Here is a 13,126-nt window from a genome sequence, read left to right as displayed (position 1 = left end):
ATGGATCAGCATGTGCAAGGGCAGGCAGGCAGAGAACTCAAATTATGTAGGGAAACTACAGGCCAGAACTTAAGTGCTGGGGAGGAACGATAGGAAAAGAGCCTGCCCAGGTAGGCAGAGCCAGATCATGAAGGATTCCACATGCCACCAAAAGTTTAGATGTGTTCCAATGCTATTAAAGAATTTCTCCAGGATATTTATTTTTATCCATAGATTGTATAACTTTTTTATGGCCATGATCTCTGAAAATTCTTGAATTTTAAAGAAATCTAACACATGTAGGAAAGATGGGGCTCCATGGAAAAACTGCAAGAATCCAGAATAAAATACAAAGTTATTCCCTCAAATTATACTTTCTCTGTTTATTCTACTTATGAAGATCTCTTTAATTGCTAAATGAGCTGAATAAATGAACTGTTTTAGCCATCTTGTATGTTGAAATTGAAGAGAAGCACAAATCAAAACTAGGTTTCAATTAAAATATTTGTCTCTGTTTATAAGACAGAAAATGGAATAGAAATATCAGACGTAGTTCATTTCAATCAATACAGAAAGATGGCTTTGAAATTAGCTTCTAATTTATGCTTCTCCAGTGGGTAAAGACTTTAGACACTGATGAGCCCATGGATTCATCCACACCTGTGTGTGCTCATTGCCTCAGTTATGAGACCTCCAGCCTTTGCAAAACACGAGTGTTAGGACATTCAGAGTAAGAGGCAGAATGCAATGCAAAGAAATATTGGTTTTCATTCGTTTTAGTAATTGCAGTAGTATTTCCTCCTAGCTATTTTGACTATGACTAGTCAGGCGTTAAGTTGAGAATAAATAGATGAAGGACATTTAGTTTTATTCTTCAGCTTTCCTAATCTGAAATGTTTATAATAAATACTTAGGTAAGGATAAAAATGTATGAATTACTTGGAGGAGGTTTTCAGAAAACATCACAGTTCAAACAAGGCTTCACATGTGGAGTGTGGTATCAGACAGTGCTGGTGCAAATTCTGGCTGTGCCACTTAGTAGCCGTGTGACCTTGGGCTGGTTGTTTAACATCACTGAGCCTAGGTTTCCATATCTGTTAAACAGAGATTAATCTGCTTCTCAGGAACGTTGTAGAAATTAGCAACAATGTTAGTTAGAGACAAGGAGGGTGGTAGATAAGAGTCTGGGCTCTAGAGCCAGGCAACCGGGGGTTGAATCCTGGCTCTGCCACTTACTGTGTAACCTTGGACACATTACCTAACCTCTCTGTCCTTAGTTTCTTTATCTGTAAAGAGGGAATGATAGAAGTTCATATCTCGTAGTGGTTATTAGTTAATATTTGCAAAGTACTTAGAACAGTGCCTGGTACATGGTTAGTGCTATTTATTTGTTAAATACATTGTTAAAGTTCCTGGCACCATGTAAAACTCAATAAATGATAGCTATTATTTATATTCAATGTATAATTGATTCTATGTGAAAACAAATCCTGAAAATGTTGATAGCCATATAACCCCCCTCACTATGTCTTTTCTTTTAATTACCAAGGCCTTAAAGGCTTATTAACATAAATCTCAGTGGAACAAGGATAGTTTATCATTTATATTCTAAATTGTCTCTGCTTGATGCAAATTAATTTTTTTTTCTGAGAGGGATCTTAAATGTAATTAGTAATGTGTAATGAACCTGATTAATCTGACGTGTGCATCACAAGTCACTTGTCTTTAGCCCGAGAGGAAGGCTTCTGCTCTGAATTGACCCAGGATCTCTGCATAGCCCATCATCTCTCATCATTGCTTCTAACAACCTGCCTGCTTAATAAAAGACCTCGAGACAGGGTTTCTGTGTATATAATTCCAGTTTTGTGCCCTGGAACCAACAAAGGGTGGGGGAGACTGAGATGGGTTTTATTGGTAAAATATTTATTAAAAGTCTTCCATTTGTTATCCTCCTGTCACTAGTATTATGTAAAATGTGAAAAAAGCTTTGCATCAGCAAGCACAATGAGACCTTGTCTTTATCCTTCAAGTCTACTTAGCACTAGCAGCGCATTAAGCCTGGAATATGGAAGACAGCTCAAAGGGTTTTGTTTCGTTTTGTTTTGCTTTTCCTCTCTTTATCTTCCTCCCCTCTCCCCCATTCCATTTTGGGCTAAGGAAGATCATTTATTTGCTTTTTAGCCCACTGAACTCTCTCAGTGGACAAACAAATGTCTCACTCTGGTCAGAGGATCACATTTCATCTCAGCTGTGATGATTGTTCTCGTGCCCTCCTGTCAGGTAGGGTGAGAGTGACTGATGTCTGAAGGGAACCATGCAGCTGGCCTTTTCTTGCTGGTGGGTAACAAAGTATGTGTTGACGTCAGCACTGGCTGATCGGTATTCAGTTGGTGCAGTGGATTAGCTTTGTCTCTCCTCCTCTCCTACCTTTCATTTGTCAGCTTTCATTTCCTCATAATTGTCTTCTTCGCTCCTATTATAATAATTACAAAAGATATGTAACTCTTCAGTGAGACTGGATATCTGAATTCTACTGGTAATTTTAGAAATGAGGATAAATTTAACCCTAAAGCCATCTGCTGCTCTGTAGGAGGATTTTTTAAATTATAAATTAGACATTATAACACACTGCTGGAGATTAAAAATTAGCTTGGTTGTGTTGATTCCTAGAAATCGTTTACTTTTTCTTAGCTTGAAGACTGGTTTTCAATGTTTTGTTTGCTTTTTTTTTTTTAAAAAATGACTTAGTTTACCTAATGACTTCTATTTAGTTTTTATGTCGTTTAAGTATTTAGTAGTTATAATCATTTTTCAACAATAAACAGTGACGAACTGTTTAACATCTTCTATCCCTTTTTCACAACCTCTGTTTTAGTCTCTATTTCCTGGCCACTCGAAAGAGTGGTCTGGGGACCAGCAGCATGAGCATCACTTTGAAGCTTGTTAGAAATGCAGAATCTCAAGCCCAACCCAAGACCTGCTGAATCAGAATCTGCATTTTAGCAGATTCCCCAGGTGATTTGTATGCATGCTAATGTCTGATCTATCTCATTCCAGCACACACAAGAGAATTCTTTAGTGTGCTTGGTTCCCATCACAGTAATCATCAGGATCAGCTTATTTACTCTGTGCAAGGCCCTGTTATTCCTAAAACCTTGGCCCTTTGCTAATGATGTTTGGGCACTGATAATTTATGTAATTTAGTGATGACAGTAATAATAATTGGTTTTTGTTACCGGGAAGATACCAGTCAATCAGTCACTTTCAAAATATAAAGCAGAAAACAATAATAGCAGTTCTAGTACTGTTTTCAAATATATCCATAGTCTGATAAGAGGTAATTAGAGGACTCAGCTTTTGAGGCCAAGTTGATTTCCCTGAGAGTCAATCAACAGTAATTGATCTGTTCTGTGGTGAAAGACTACCCCAAACCCTCTCTTCTATAGATATTTTAGGCCACACAGAAACTAGGTGAGAGAATATGGGTATATTAGGAAATCTTAAAACTATCGTTAGAATAAAACCTCAGAGTACATGCGTTAGTGTTGCAGGGATGGGAGCGTGTATCATCTTCACATGAAAAGGACAAGATGTGTCTATTTAACACATTATACATTCTTAAAGTGAATATAGATTCCTAAAATGAATGTAGGTATATATTTCTGAGATTTACTTTGTAAACATCTTAATTATTTCCATTCATTTATTAAGGATGCTGTTAACATAGCATCCAATATTGTAGAGAAGAGAAAGCCCTCACTTGTCGAGTTCTGCTAGCAGAGGGATAAATTAGAAAATCTCTCATCTCTATTTAATGTAAAGGATTTTTCCTGGGTTTATGACGCCTTACGTCCAACTTGAAATTGGATTAAACTGCTTTGACTAGTGGTGTTCTTGGAACATCCGTGATATAGTAAAAAAGAACACCTGGCTTGGAGTTCAAAGGACCTGTATTTGAATACTGGCTAAGCCACTTGCAGCTGTAGATCCTTGGGCAAGTCAATTAACCACTTTAAACTTCAATTTCCCCCTTTCTAAGGTGAGGACAGTCATTCCTCACAGGGTTGTCATCATGATTAAATGAAATAATATGTACAAAAATACCAAGTGTGTAATGCCTAGCCCAAAGTAGCGATGACATAAATGTTTTTTGGATTTGATTATAACTCATAGACCATGTTGAAAGACTTGTTGTCATTTTGTTTCTAAAACTTCTTATGATTTCATATTGAACTTTCTTAAAATTGAGAAGCTAAAAGATTGTTTGAGAAAGATTTTTCTTTTTTCTACTATGTTTAAGAAATGTTGAGGGCTGGCCTGTGGCTTAGCGGTTAAGTGCTCACGCTCTGCTGCTGGCGGCCCGGGTTCGGATCCGGGCGCGCACCGAGGCACCGCTTCTCCGGCCATGCTGAGGCCAAGTCCCACATACAGCAACTAGAAGGATGTGCAGCTATGACATACAACTATCTACTGGGGCTTTGGGGGAAAATAATAATAATAATAAAATTATAAAAAAAAAATGTTGAAAATCATGATTGATCTGACAAATTCAAGGTATGTTATAAGGGAGAGTTCAAACAATTACTCCCACACAAATGACAAATTACTGCAGAGAAAAGACACTTCTTCCTACCTTCAAAATTTTGTCAGATTGTTCAGTCAATCATGTATAAATAAAAATAATATCAAAATAATGCTAGACTGAACTCTGGATTGCAGTGAGAAGTATCAGTATGAACTCATCGGTTGTTGTTTTAATACATATTCATATAGATAGATACAAAAATAAATATAGGTGTGTGTGTGTACATGGATTAGCATTCATAGATATATTTCCTAACTCTGTCTGCTGACGGCCTAGAAGCAATGACATTCCAGTTGCTGTGAGCACATCTAGGTCCTAGTCTTGGTTTCTAAATACTATTTCTCTGTAAAAGGAACCAGAGCTCCTTGGAAAAACAGTTGATTTCAGGGCTGGGGCAGGGAAAACACAAGATGAGCCTGGAACATCTTCTGGTGCCAGAAGACAAGGAAATACTCAAAATAAAGTGAAATTTTTAAAATATGGGGGCATGTTGAAAGGATACAGGAGCCAGCCTGAATTAGCTCCTAATGGCCAAAGCTGGAACTATTTGAGCATCAAAATAATAGCAATAGTATTGAATTATAACCCAAAGAATAAGATAAATATTCATGGCAAATATAATATGATGATATTATAGTAAATAAATTATTTAATAAAAGGGGAAGAAGGGGCAGCTTTTCCTTAAAGAAGAATTATAATTAATTAGTGTAGAAGAAATGAAGGAAATGAAAACTCACCATTAGATCTCCACAGTAATTATTACTGCAATCAGGATCTACCAATGAATGCTAAATTGGTGGGTGAAAGTTGAAGGAGAAATGGGATATATACAGTCTCAATGTATCTTCTCTAAAAAATTTATTAACTACAAGGAGAAAAAGAGTGACTTTACATTGGGGAAACCCAGCAGACACCACCTTAATCAAAAGATCAAGGTTAACCCCACCAGTAATTAGACATAATACCATGCACCCCCGATAGGATGCACCGAGAAGAGCGCTTCACCTCTGTGCTGTTCTTCCCTACAGTTCATCATCTTAATATAATCATGAGAAACCATCAGGCAAATCCAAACTGGAGGAGAGTCTACAAAATACCTGATCTGTAGTGTTGGTGGTCATGAAAGACAAGGAAAGACTGGGAAACTGTTTCAAACTGGAGAAGACTAAGAAGGCTTGACAACCAAATGCATTGTGGAGTCCTGAACTGAAAAGGAATATTAGTGAAAAAACTGGTGAAATCCTAATAAAGTCCATGGTTTAGTTAATAGTATTGAATCAATGTTACTTTCTTAGTTTAGATAATTTTACTAATATAGTTATGTAAAATGTTAACATTTAGGGGAAATGGCATGAAGTGCATAGGGAATTTTCCTTTATTGTTGCAACTCTTCTGTAAGTCTAAAATTATTTCAAAATTAACAGTTAAATAATATCAAAGTGAATCCAACATTACATGGCATAAGTTTTATGACAGAGAAACAGGAAGCAAAATGTCTGAGGGATATAGCAGCCATCATTTTAGATATTAACTCGCAGATCAGAGCACTGGAGGAGACGTTCAACTAGAAGGATGTTTCCTGTCTAGCAAGGCCAGGATGGATCTGGGTCTAGCATAAAAGAGGAATGCCCAAGTGGTTGTTTTCATAATGCTTTCCAAAAGTCATAGGATAATGTGGAGTCTTTTATTATTCTCTGTGGTGTGAGCCTCTCTTCTGTGTTTGCACAGTGGTTGACATATGTATGTTCTCAAATGTTTAATGAAGGAATGAATGAATTTGGTTGGTGTGATGAAACATTAATCCATCCCATTTGAATAAATGGTGATAAGAAACATATCCTGCATAGCTATGCCATTTTCAAATATCATCCCTCTTGCTCACTCCTCATTTTACTATATACTTTTAGGCAGAAAGCTGCAGACTGTGAATAAAGCAAATTATCCAGATTCCTGTGAAGAAATAAAAAGGCTTTTATTTTTAAGTGCCTTTCCATTGCCACTTCTTAACCTGACAGTTATTAACTTGCTCTGTCACTGTGCCAGGCAAGGGCATAAAGGTGGTGGTTAACAGTGAGGGCTCCATAGTCAGACTTTGTTTCTGTTCCAGTTCTGCAACTTTAGTATAACCTCTAGGAAGATACTTAACTGTCTGCCCAAACTTTCTCCTAAAATAACGATACTTTATAGGGTTATTAAGAAGAAATCATCTTCAGAGAGCTTGGATCAGCTTCTGGCACATAGTAAGCACTTTTAAAAGAGATGATGACAACATATTCATTCAGCAAACCTTTATTGAACAGCTGCTGTCTACAGACAGTGTGCTGAGTGCTGAGAGTACAGACATATATCATTTCCCCCTTCTCTACTACTCTCAAGGAATTTAATCTGATGGAGAAGACATAAGTAAAACAATAAGGAGAAGAGTTGCTCTTCTTCTTCTATTCTGTTGAGTAGCTACTCGATAACTGCTGTTTATTGAGCACCTGCTATATTTCAGTTGCATGCCTAAAGTATTATATGTTATCTACTTCTAATGTAAGTGTACTTATCTGCGTATACTTGCTTATTGGGGGTATAAGTTACCCACAATAACTTGATGAAGTGTTGATATTATCCCCATTTTGCAAATGAGGAAACCAAGGCTCTGAGAAGTTAAGTAATTTGCCAAAGATCACACAGCTAAGTGGAAAACCCAGGATTTGATCCCAAATTTGCCTGACTCCAAAGTCTTCCTTAACCCATACATCAGATGATTACGAATACAATGTTTAAGTGCTTTGACAAGGTTATAGAAGACATCTGTGTATATGCCACTATGACAGCTTTGGTGAGCCTGATTGTCTTTCAGTGTTTCTTTTAATGTTCCTACAGGCTCAAGTTCCTAGTTACTTCGGTTACCTCTAGGAAATAGAAGTAAACATCTGCTTAGTACCACTCTTCTTATAAGTTAACAGGACGCTTTTTCTGTCCTAGGTGTGTAGAGCCGAGGTTGAGACTAGGCAACCATGGGCACTGAGATGCTTTCCTAGCTCTTGCTCTCGTCTTGCCTATGAAGTGTACCAGCGAGAGAGCCGAGGGCCGTGAGGAGGCCAGGCCGCATTCCTGACAGGCCTCTCTCCCAGCAACTCCTTGAGTTCATTCCACCAGAGTCCAGGGAAGTTCAGAATGAAGGAGTTCCATAATGGCTCTTTGAGATATTAAAACTTTACAGTGTATTTGGAGAGTATCCTCAATTTACACGCGCTAAAACTCATCCTGTGATTATGGTTTAAAGTGCAGCAATTATTGGACCTATTTCAGGATCTCAAGACACACATCCCAGAGCTTTTTGTGCTTTTCCATGTTAGTAAATTAACATTTTCCTCTTTAAATATTATTTGAACGTCTAGTCCTTGACTCACTTGAGAGTATAGTTTTTCTAGAAAATTAGAAACATATATCAATATGGACATATGGGTTATGATGTGATGTGAGTGGTTAGTCATAGAGGTGGACTTGAGAAGATAAGACCTCTCTGACACTCATTTTGGAAAGCCAAATATGGGACTGAACTACTGTCACATTGTGAAGGGAGAAGTTCTCATTGCCTCCTGCTCCTGGATGCTAAGGACAGACCACAGTGTTCCACCACATTTAGATGGTGCTTTTCCCCACATGCCCCCTGTTTTCTCTTCTGAACCCTTAAGCTCCTCTACACTTTTTCTACTGTTCCTGTATCTTTTTCTCTGAAAGGCAATAGTTGGTAATGATGGCTTCGCAGAAGGAGAAGGGAGCTGACATTTCACATCTACTGTGCTCCAGGCATTGTACATTCCTAATCTCATTTAATCCTCACGGCATCCCATCTGGGTAGGTGGATTATCCCCACATTTATAGAGACAGACACTAAGGTTCAGGAACGTTAAGTAATTTACCCGGGGGGACTTGAAGCTAGAAAGTGGCGTAACTGGAAGTCAGCTCTAGTTCTCCCTGACTTCATAGGTTGTGCTCTGCGGTGAGGCTGGGGTGTTGGGGATTGTGACTCTTGTTAGTGTTACAACTGCTTGCCACCAGTTTTTACATCAATAAGCTGAGAGAAGGCTTCGCCTAAAGTACAGATTTGTGCTGTAATCTCAAGGTGTGAATAGAGTGTGAGTTTATGTTAACTCATTGGTTCCCACAACAACCTGCTCACTGCAGATATTTATTATTTCAGCTTTACAGATGGGGAAACTTAGGCTCACAAAGACAGATCCAAAGTCACATGGCCAGTCAGTCTGGCACTGGAGACTTGATCCACTCCCCCTGGGGCACGTCTTAAAGCTAACTGTCCGTGCGGTGCCATACACCAGCCAGGAGTAGAGCCAGTTGCTGTCACTAAGGCAGTGTTCTTCAGTCAGGAGTGTATTACAACATAAGACAGCATGGCCATAATTTACAAAATAATAGGAATTTGTTTCTTCCGTAAGAACATGAGACGGTGTGAAGGCTTAGCAAAAGGGCACAAGCTTGCATTTACACCAGAGCTCACTGAATTTGTCTTCTGAAATTTTCATGCCTATTGAAGACATCTGAGTAGAGTGTTTCCAGAGTACATGCTGTATATCAAAGCTGTAGATTCAGTATGACTAACATCATAAGAAGAAGGCCATTAACTGTACTGCAGTATAATGCCACTGCATTCCACAAATGAGTAGATAAGAATTACTGCTGATAGGTGGCCTGTGGCTGGGCCATATAGCCATCACCTGTTAATGAACTGTTCAGATGGGTATCTGCCTAAATCAGGATGTATGGGCCAACACTTAGAGAGTTGTTCCTTAGGAAACACTGCACTCAGTTGCCTTAAAAGGTTATATATCTTGCTGCCCTGGGGTAATGAGCAGCCAGTCACTCACTTGGGTTAAGGTGCATATCTTAGAGTTTTGTTCATTTGTTTCTTTCCTTATAGACCATATAAGATCAAGAGCTCTTAATCCTGGAGTAATTGAAATTCTACAATTATCAAATTCAATTTGGTTGTCCACACCAATGGATTTTCTTTCAGCCTTAAAAATTCATTATTTAGAGTCTTTTTCCAATCTCTCACTCATTCTCTTTGAGAAGAAAACTAGATTCATTTACACATTCATTCAGCAAATATTTAGTGAATACTTTATATTTGCTAGTCGTTGTGCTAAGTGCTAAGGAAACATCACACGATAGATGTCATCCCATTCCTCCCAGAGGAAATAGTAGTGATATTGTTAATATAGCATATTATTAAATTTATTACAAGAAATTCAGTATAGTTTGAGAGCATAGATGAAAGTAACATTTATTTCCATCCCAATAGATTTCGGTTTTGGAAATTTCTTTAAAAGTGGTGAACTGCTGGCAACATGGTGTGGCAGCCCCCCTTATGCAGCCCCAGAAGTCTTTGAAGGGCAGCAGTATGAAGGACCACAGCTGGATATTTGGGTATTTCTTTGCTTTGCTGTGTTAAATGCATCTATGATGATAGTAGTTGGTACTCCGGCCCATCTTTGAAGCTCTTGGTACCTAACACACAGGCAGTACTTCATTTTTTCCCTGTCCACTGGACTGTAATTAGTCAAAGTATCTTGAATTAGATTCTAGGAAAGAATTTCTAGGGGCAGATATTATCATCCTAATATCAGCAATAAATTAAGTAGTAGTCAAAATGATTAAATTCAGACCTTTTTGGTATTTATTATAGGATACTTTACTGCAGTAGTTAGGGTTTCAGTCTTTTTTCAAATTCTGAGAAAATAGTAAATTCAAACAAGAATTTTCAGTCCATATGATTTTAAGAGCCCTGGGGATATTTAGGAAAATAAAGTGTTTGAAGTTTTCAGCAGAAAAGTGACTGCGTTGTTTTCTTCCCTAGAGCATGGGAGTTGTTCTTTATGTTCTTGTCTGTGGAGCTCTGCCTTTTGATGGACCAACTCTTCCAATTTTGAGGCAGAGGGTTTTAGAAGGAAGATTCCGGATTCCATATTTCATGTCAGAAGGTAACAACTTGTTCATCTTATAATTGTGCTTTACAGAATTTGTCTCCAAGTGAAATGTCTAGGCAAAGGCTTCTCTTTTTCTAAGAGTTTGGATGCCAAATAAAGTGACTGAGTCACTTTAAAAGCCATAGAAATAAGCACCGCCCCCCCCCCCAATGTAGGTGAGAGAAGTTCCAGCCTTCCTACTTGTAACTGAAAACAGAAAGTTTCCCAGATTAAGAACAGCAAGTCTTCCCATCTACTCTCAGTCTATAAATGTCCCGGGTTTATTTTAGACTTAGAGAAGCACTTTGTAGATAGATTAGCAACCATTTTGCTCTGAGTATGAAATGGATTTTCCCATATCCTTTGGTGGGAAGTTGCAAAATAAAATTTTTTAATTAAATTTAAAACCAACTGGCAAAACTATTGAATTAAGATGAAATGCCATAATCCCTGCCAGTCTCTGTATTGGGTTGTTACATGGGCAGCAGTTAAGTTTACCCCTTAGTGTAGTTGTTGGTTATCATCCTTAACTGTTTTATTCCTAGTAACAGTAAAAATAAGCCCTAGGAGTTAAGAGCATAGACTCTGGAACAAGACTGCCTGGTTTTAACCCTGAGTCCCCTACTTACTGACAGTCGAACCTTGACAAGTTACATCTCCTCTCTGTGCTTCAATTTCCTCAATCTGTAAAATGGAAATAACAGTAGTTTCTAATAGAGGTGTTGTAAGGATTGATTAAATTAATCTGTATAAAGCACTTAGCATGGTTCCTGTTACATAGCGAGTGATGGAAGGTTAGCTTATGTGAGGGTAGTAAAGAGCATGATGTCAGCTCAGAAAATAAGCTAATGCCCAAAGTTACAGCAGTGCAGTTTTCTTAGTGTAATCAGAAGTTAATGTTTCACGTACATTTTTCTCAGCTGCACTGATATGGAGAAAAGCAGTCCACTGGAGAGCTCTTGCCTCACTTAGTGTATCAGTCTCAGAAGTGACTAAGGATCCATTTGTTATTTGCATGTTCTAGGAAGAGGGCTTGTTTGTTTCTCTAGTGGAAACCTAAGTCTGTATCTAGATATTTTCAGTTGAGAAATTCAGTGGCAGGGTTCATTTAGTAGAGAACTGGATGAAGCTACCCCCTCCTGTTTTTCTCAAGTAGTCATTCATGGTGATGGTTGATTTTGTGTGTCAACATTCGCCATGTGTACTTGACAAATATAAGTAGGCTTCATGTATTCATTTATTCATTTGACCTTCTGCTTTCCAGTGGGCACTGTGAAGGATACAAAGATTAACAACATTGTACAAAGTCACATAAGTTAAGCAAATACCCTGAAGTGCAAGGTGATTTACATGACTTTTGTAACTTTGTGTTTTCCATAGATTGTGAGCACCTTATTCGAAGGATGTTGGTCCTAGACCCGTCCAAACGGCTAACCATAGCTCAAATCAAGGAGCATAAATGGATGCTCGTAGAAGTTCCTGTACAGAGACCTGTTCTCTATCCACAAGGGCAAGAAAATGAGCCATCCATTGGGGAGTTTAATGAACAGGTTCTGCGATTGATGCACAGCCTTGGAATAGATCAACAGAAAACCATTGAGGTAAAGTGATCAAAGATTTGACTAAAGATACTGTAGGATTCTGTTGTACTTAGTAATTTGACATTTCATGCTCTCACCTGTCCTCCTGGTCTTTTAGCATGGCCATCCCAGCACCTGAGTATACTGTTCCATTTTCCCTCAAGATTACATCAGACTCTATTTATGTTTGCTTTTATTCAATGTATAAATTCCTCCCTTTGCACCATTTGCCAAAAAGTTCAAGAGGAAGGGTTTATATAGGATTGAGAAAAGACAAAGATGGAAGCTTAATTACAAAGTAGAAAGTTTCTTCTAAGAGGAAGCATAAAGTTGTATACAAGTAGTAAACTAGTTTATGTGGAACATCAATGTGCAGATATAGAACAGGGCTGAGGACTGAGCAAGGAACAAGAAGGGTAGGCATCAGGTTTAGGAAACCCGGTGGGATTTAGGTTGTGAACTGGAGAAACTGAGAAGGCAAAAACAGGTAGATTCCTGATTTGGAAGTATTATGGGTCATAGAACTGAGGTCATGACCTTGGGAAATTCCTCATCACTTTTATTTTTGTCTTTTAACAGTTAGCATATTCATAGGCTATACATATTTTTAATACCTCCACAATGGTAAAAAAACAAACAGTGCTTCTAAGGAGGAAGCATAACAAGAAAGAGCATAAAATGCCGCCGTGTGAATACAAAGTGCTCCAAACTGTGCTGCCTTTTCCTTCATTGTAACCTAAGTGAAACCAGACTGGCTTTCCTGCTTTGCTCATGATGCGCACACTGATGTTTTTCTGTACTTATTCATGAAGTAGATCTAGAATGGCAGCTGTGAGTGCAGTTCTGCTGGCCTGTGATTTTTGCTGAGAGTGCTCTGTGTCTGAGGGGCACTGCACAGCACCCATGCAGACTGTCAGGTGGAATTAGAAGCCAAAGGAGCAGTTGTTTCTCTCTTTCGTTAGTATCCTGGGAAAGCTGGCTGGCGAGGGATGTGAAAATTGGGA

The 13,126-nt window shown here is 38.4% G+C and overlaps 1 protein-coding gene across 4 annotated transcripts in view; it reads left to right on the top strand.

Annotated features, from left to right (window-relative positions):
- SIK2 (salt inducible kinase 2) overlaps positions 1 to 13,126 on the top strand; it is a 123,221-nt gene that overhangs the window by 83,011 nt on the left and 27,084 nt on the right. For all 4 annotated transcript variants that reach the window (XR_009220767.1, XM_058545244.1, XM_058545246.1 and 1 more), the window contains 3 exons: positions 9,879 to 10,003; positions 10,434 to 10,557; positions 11,923 to 12,143. Coding sequence is in view for 3 of the 4 variants with exons in the window: in XM_058545244.1 (XP_058401227.1) it covers positions 9,879 to 10,003; positions 10,434 to 10,557; positions 11,923 to 12,143 (470 nt within the window). In the remaining variant the exon portion in view is untranslated. The remainder of the gene's footprint in view (positions 1 to 9,878; positions 10,004 to 10,433; positions 10,558 to 11,922; positions 12,144 to 13,126) is intronic.

The sequence above is a fragment of the Diceros bicornis genome, chromosome 7 (genome assembly GCF_020826845.1).
Source record: "Diceros bicornis minor isolate mBicDic1 chromosome 7, mDicBic1.mat.cur, whole genome shotgun sequence".
Lineage (NCBI taxonomy): Eukaryota > Metazoa > Chordata > Mammalia > Perissodactyla > Rhinocerotidae > Diceros > Diceros bicornis.
The sequence above is the reverse complement of the archived record's forward strand: the minus strand, read 5'-3'. Positions and strand labels throughout refer to the sequence as shown.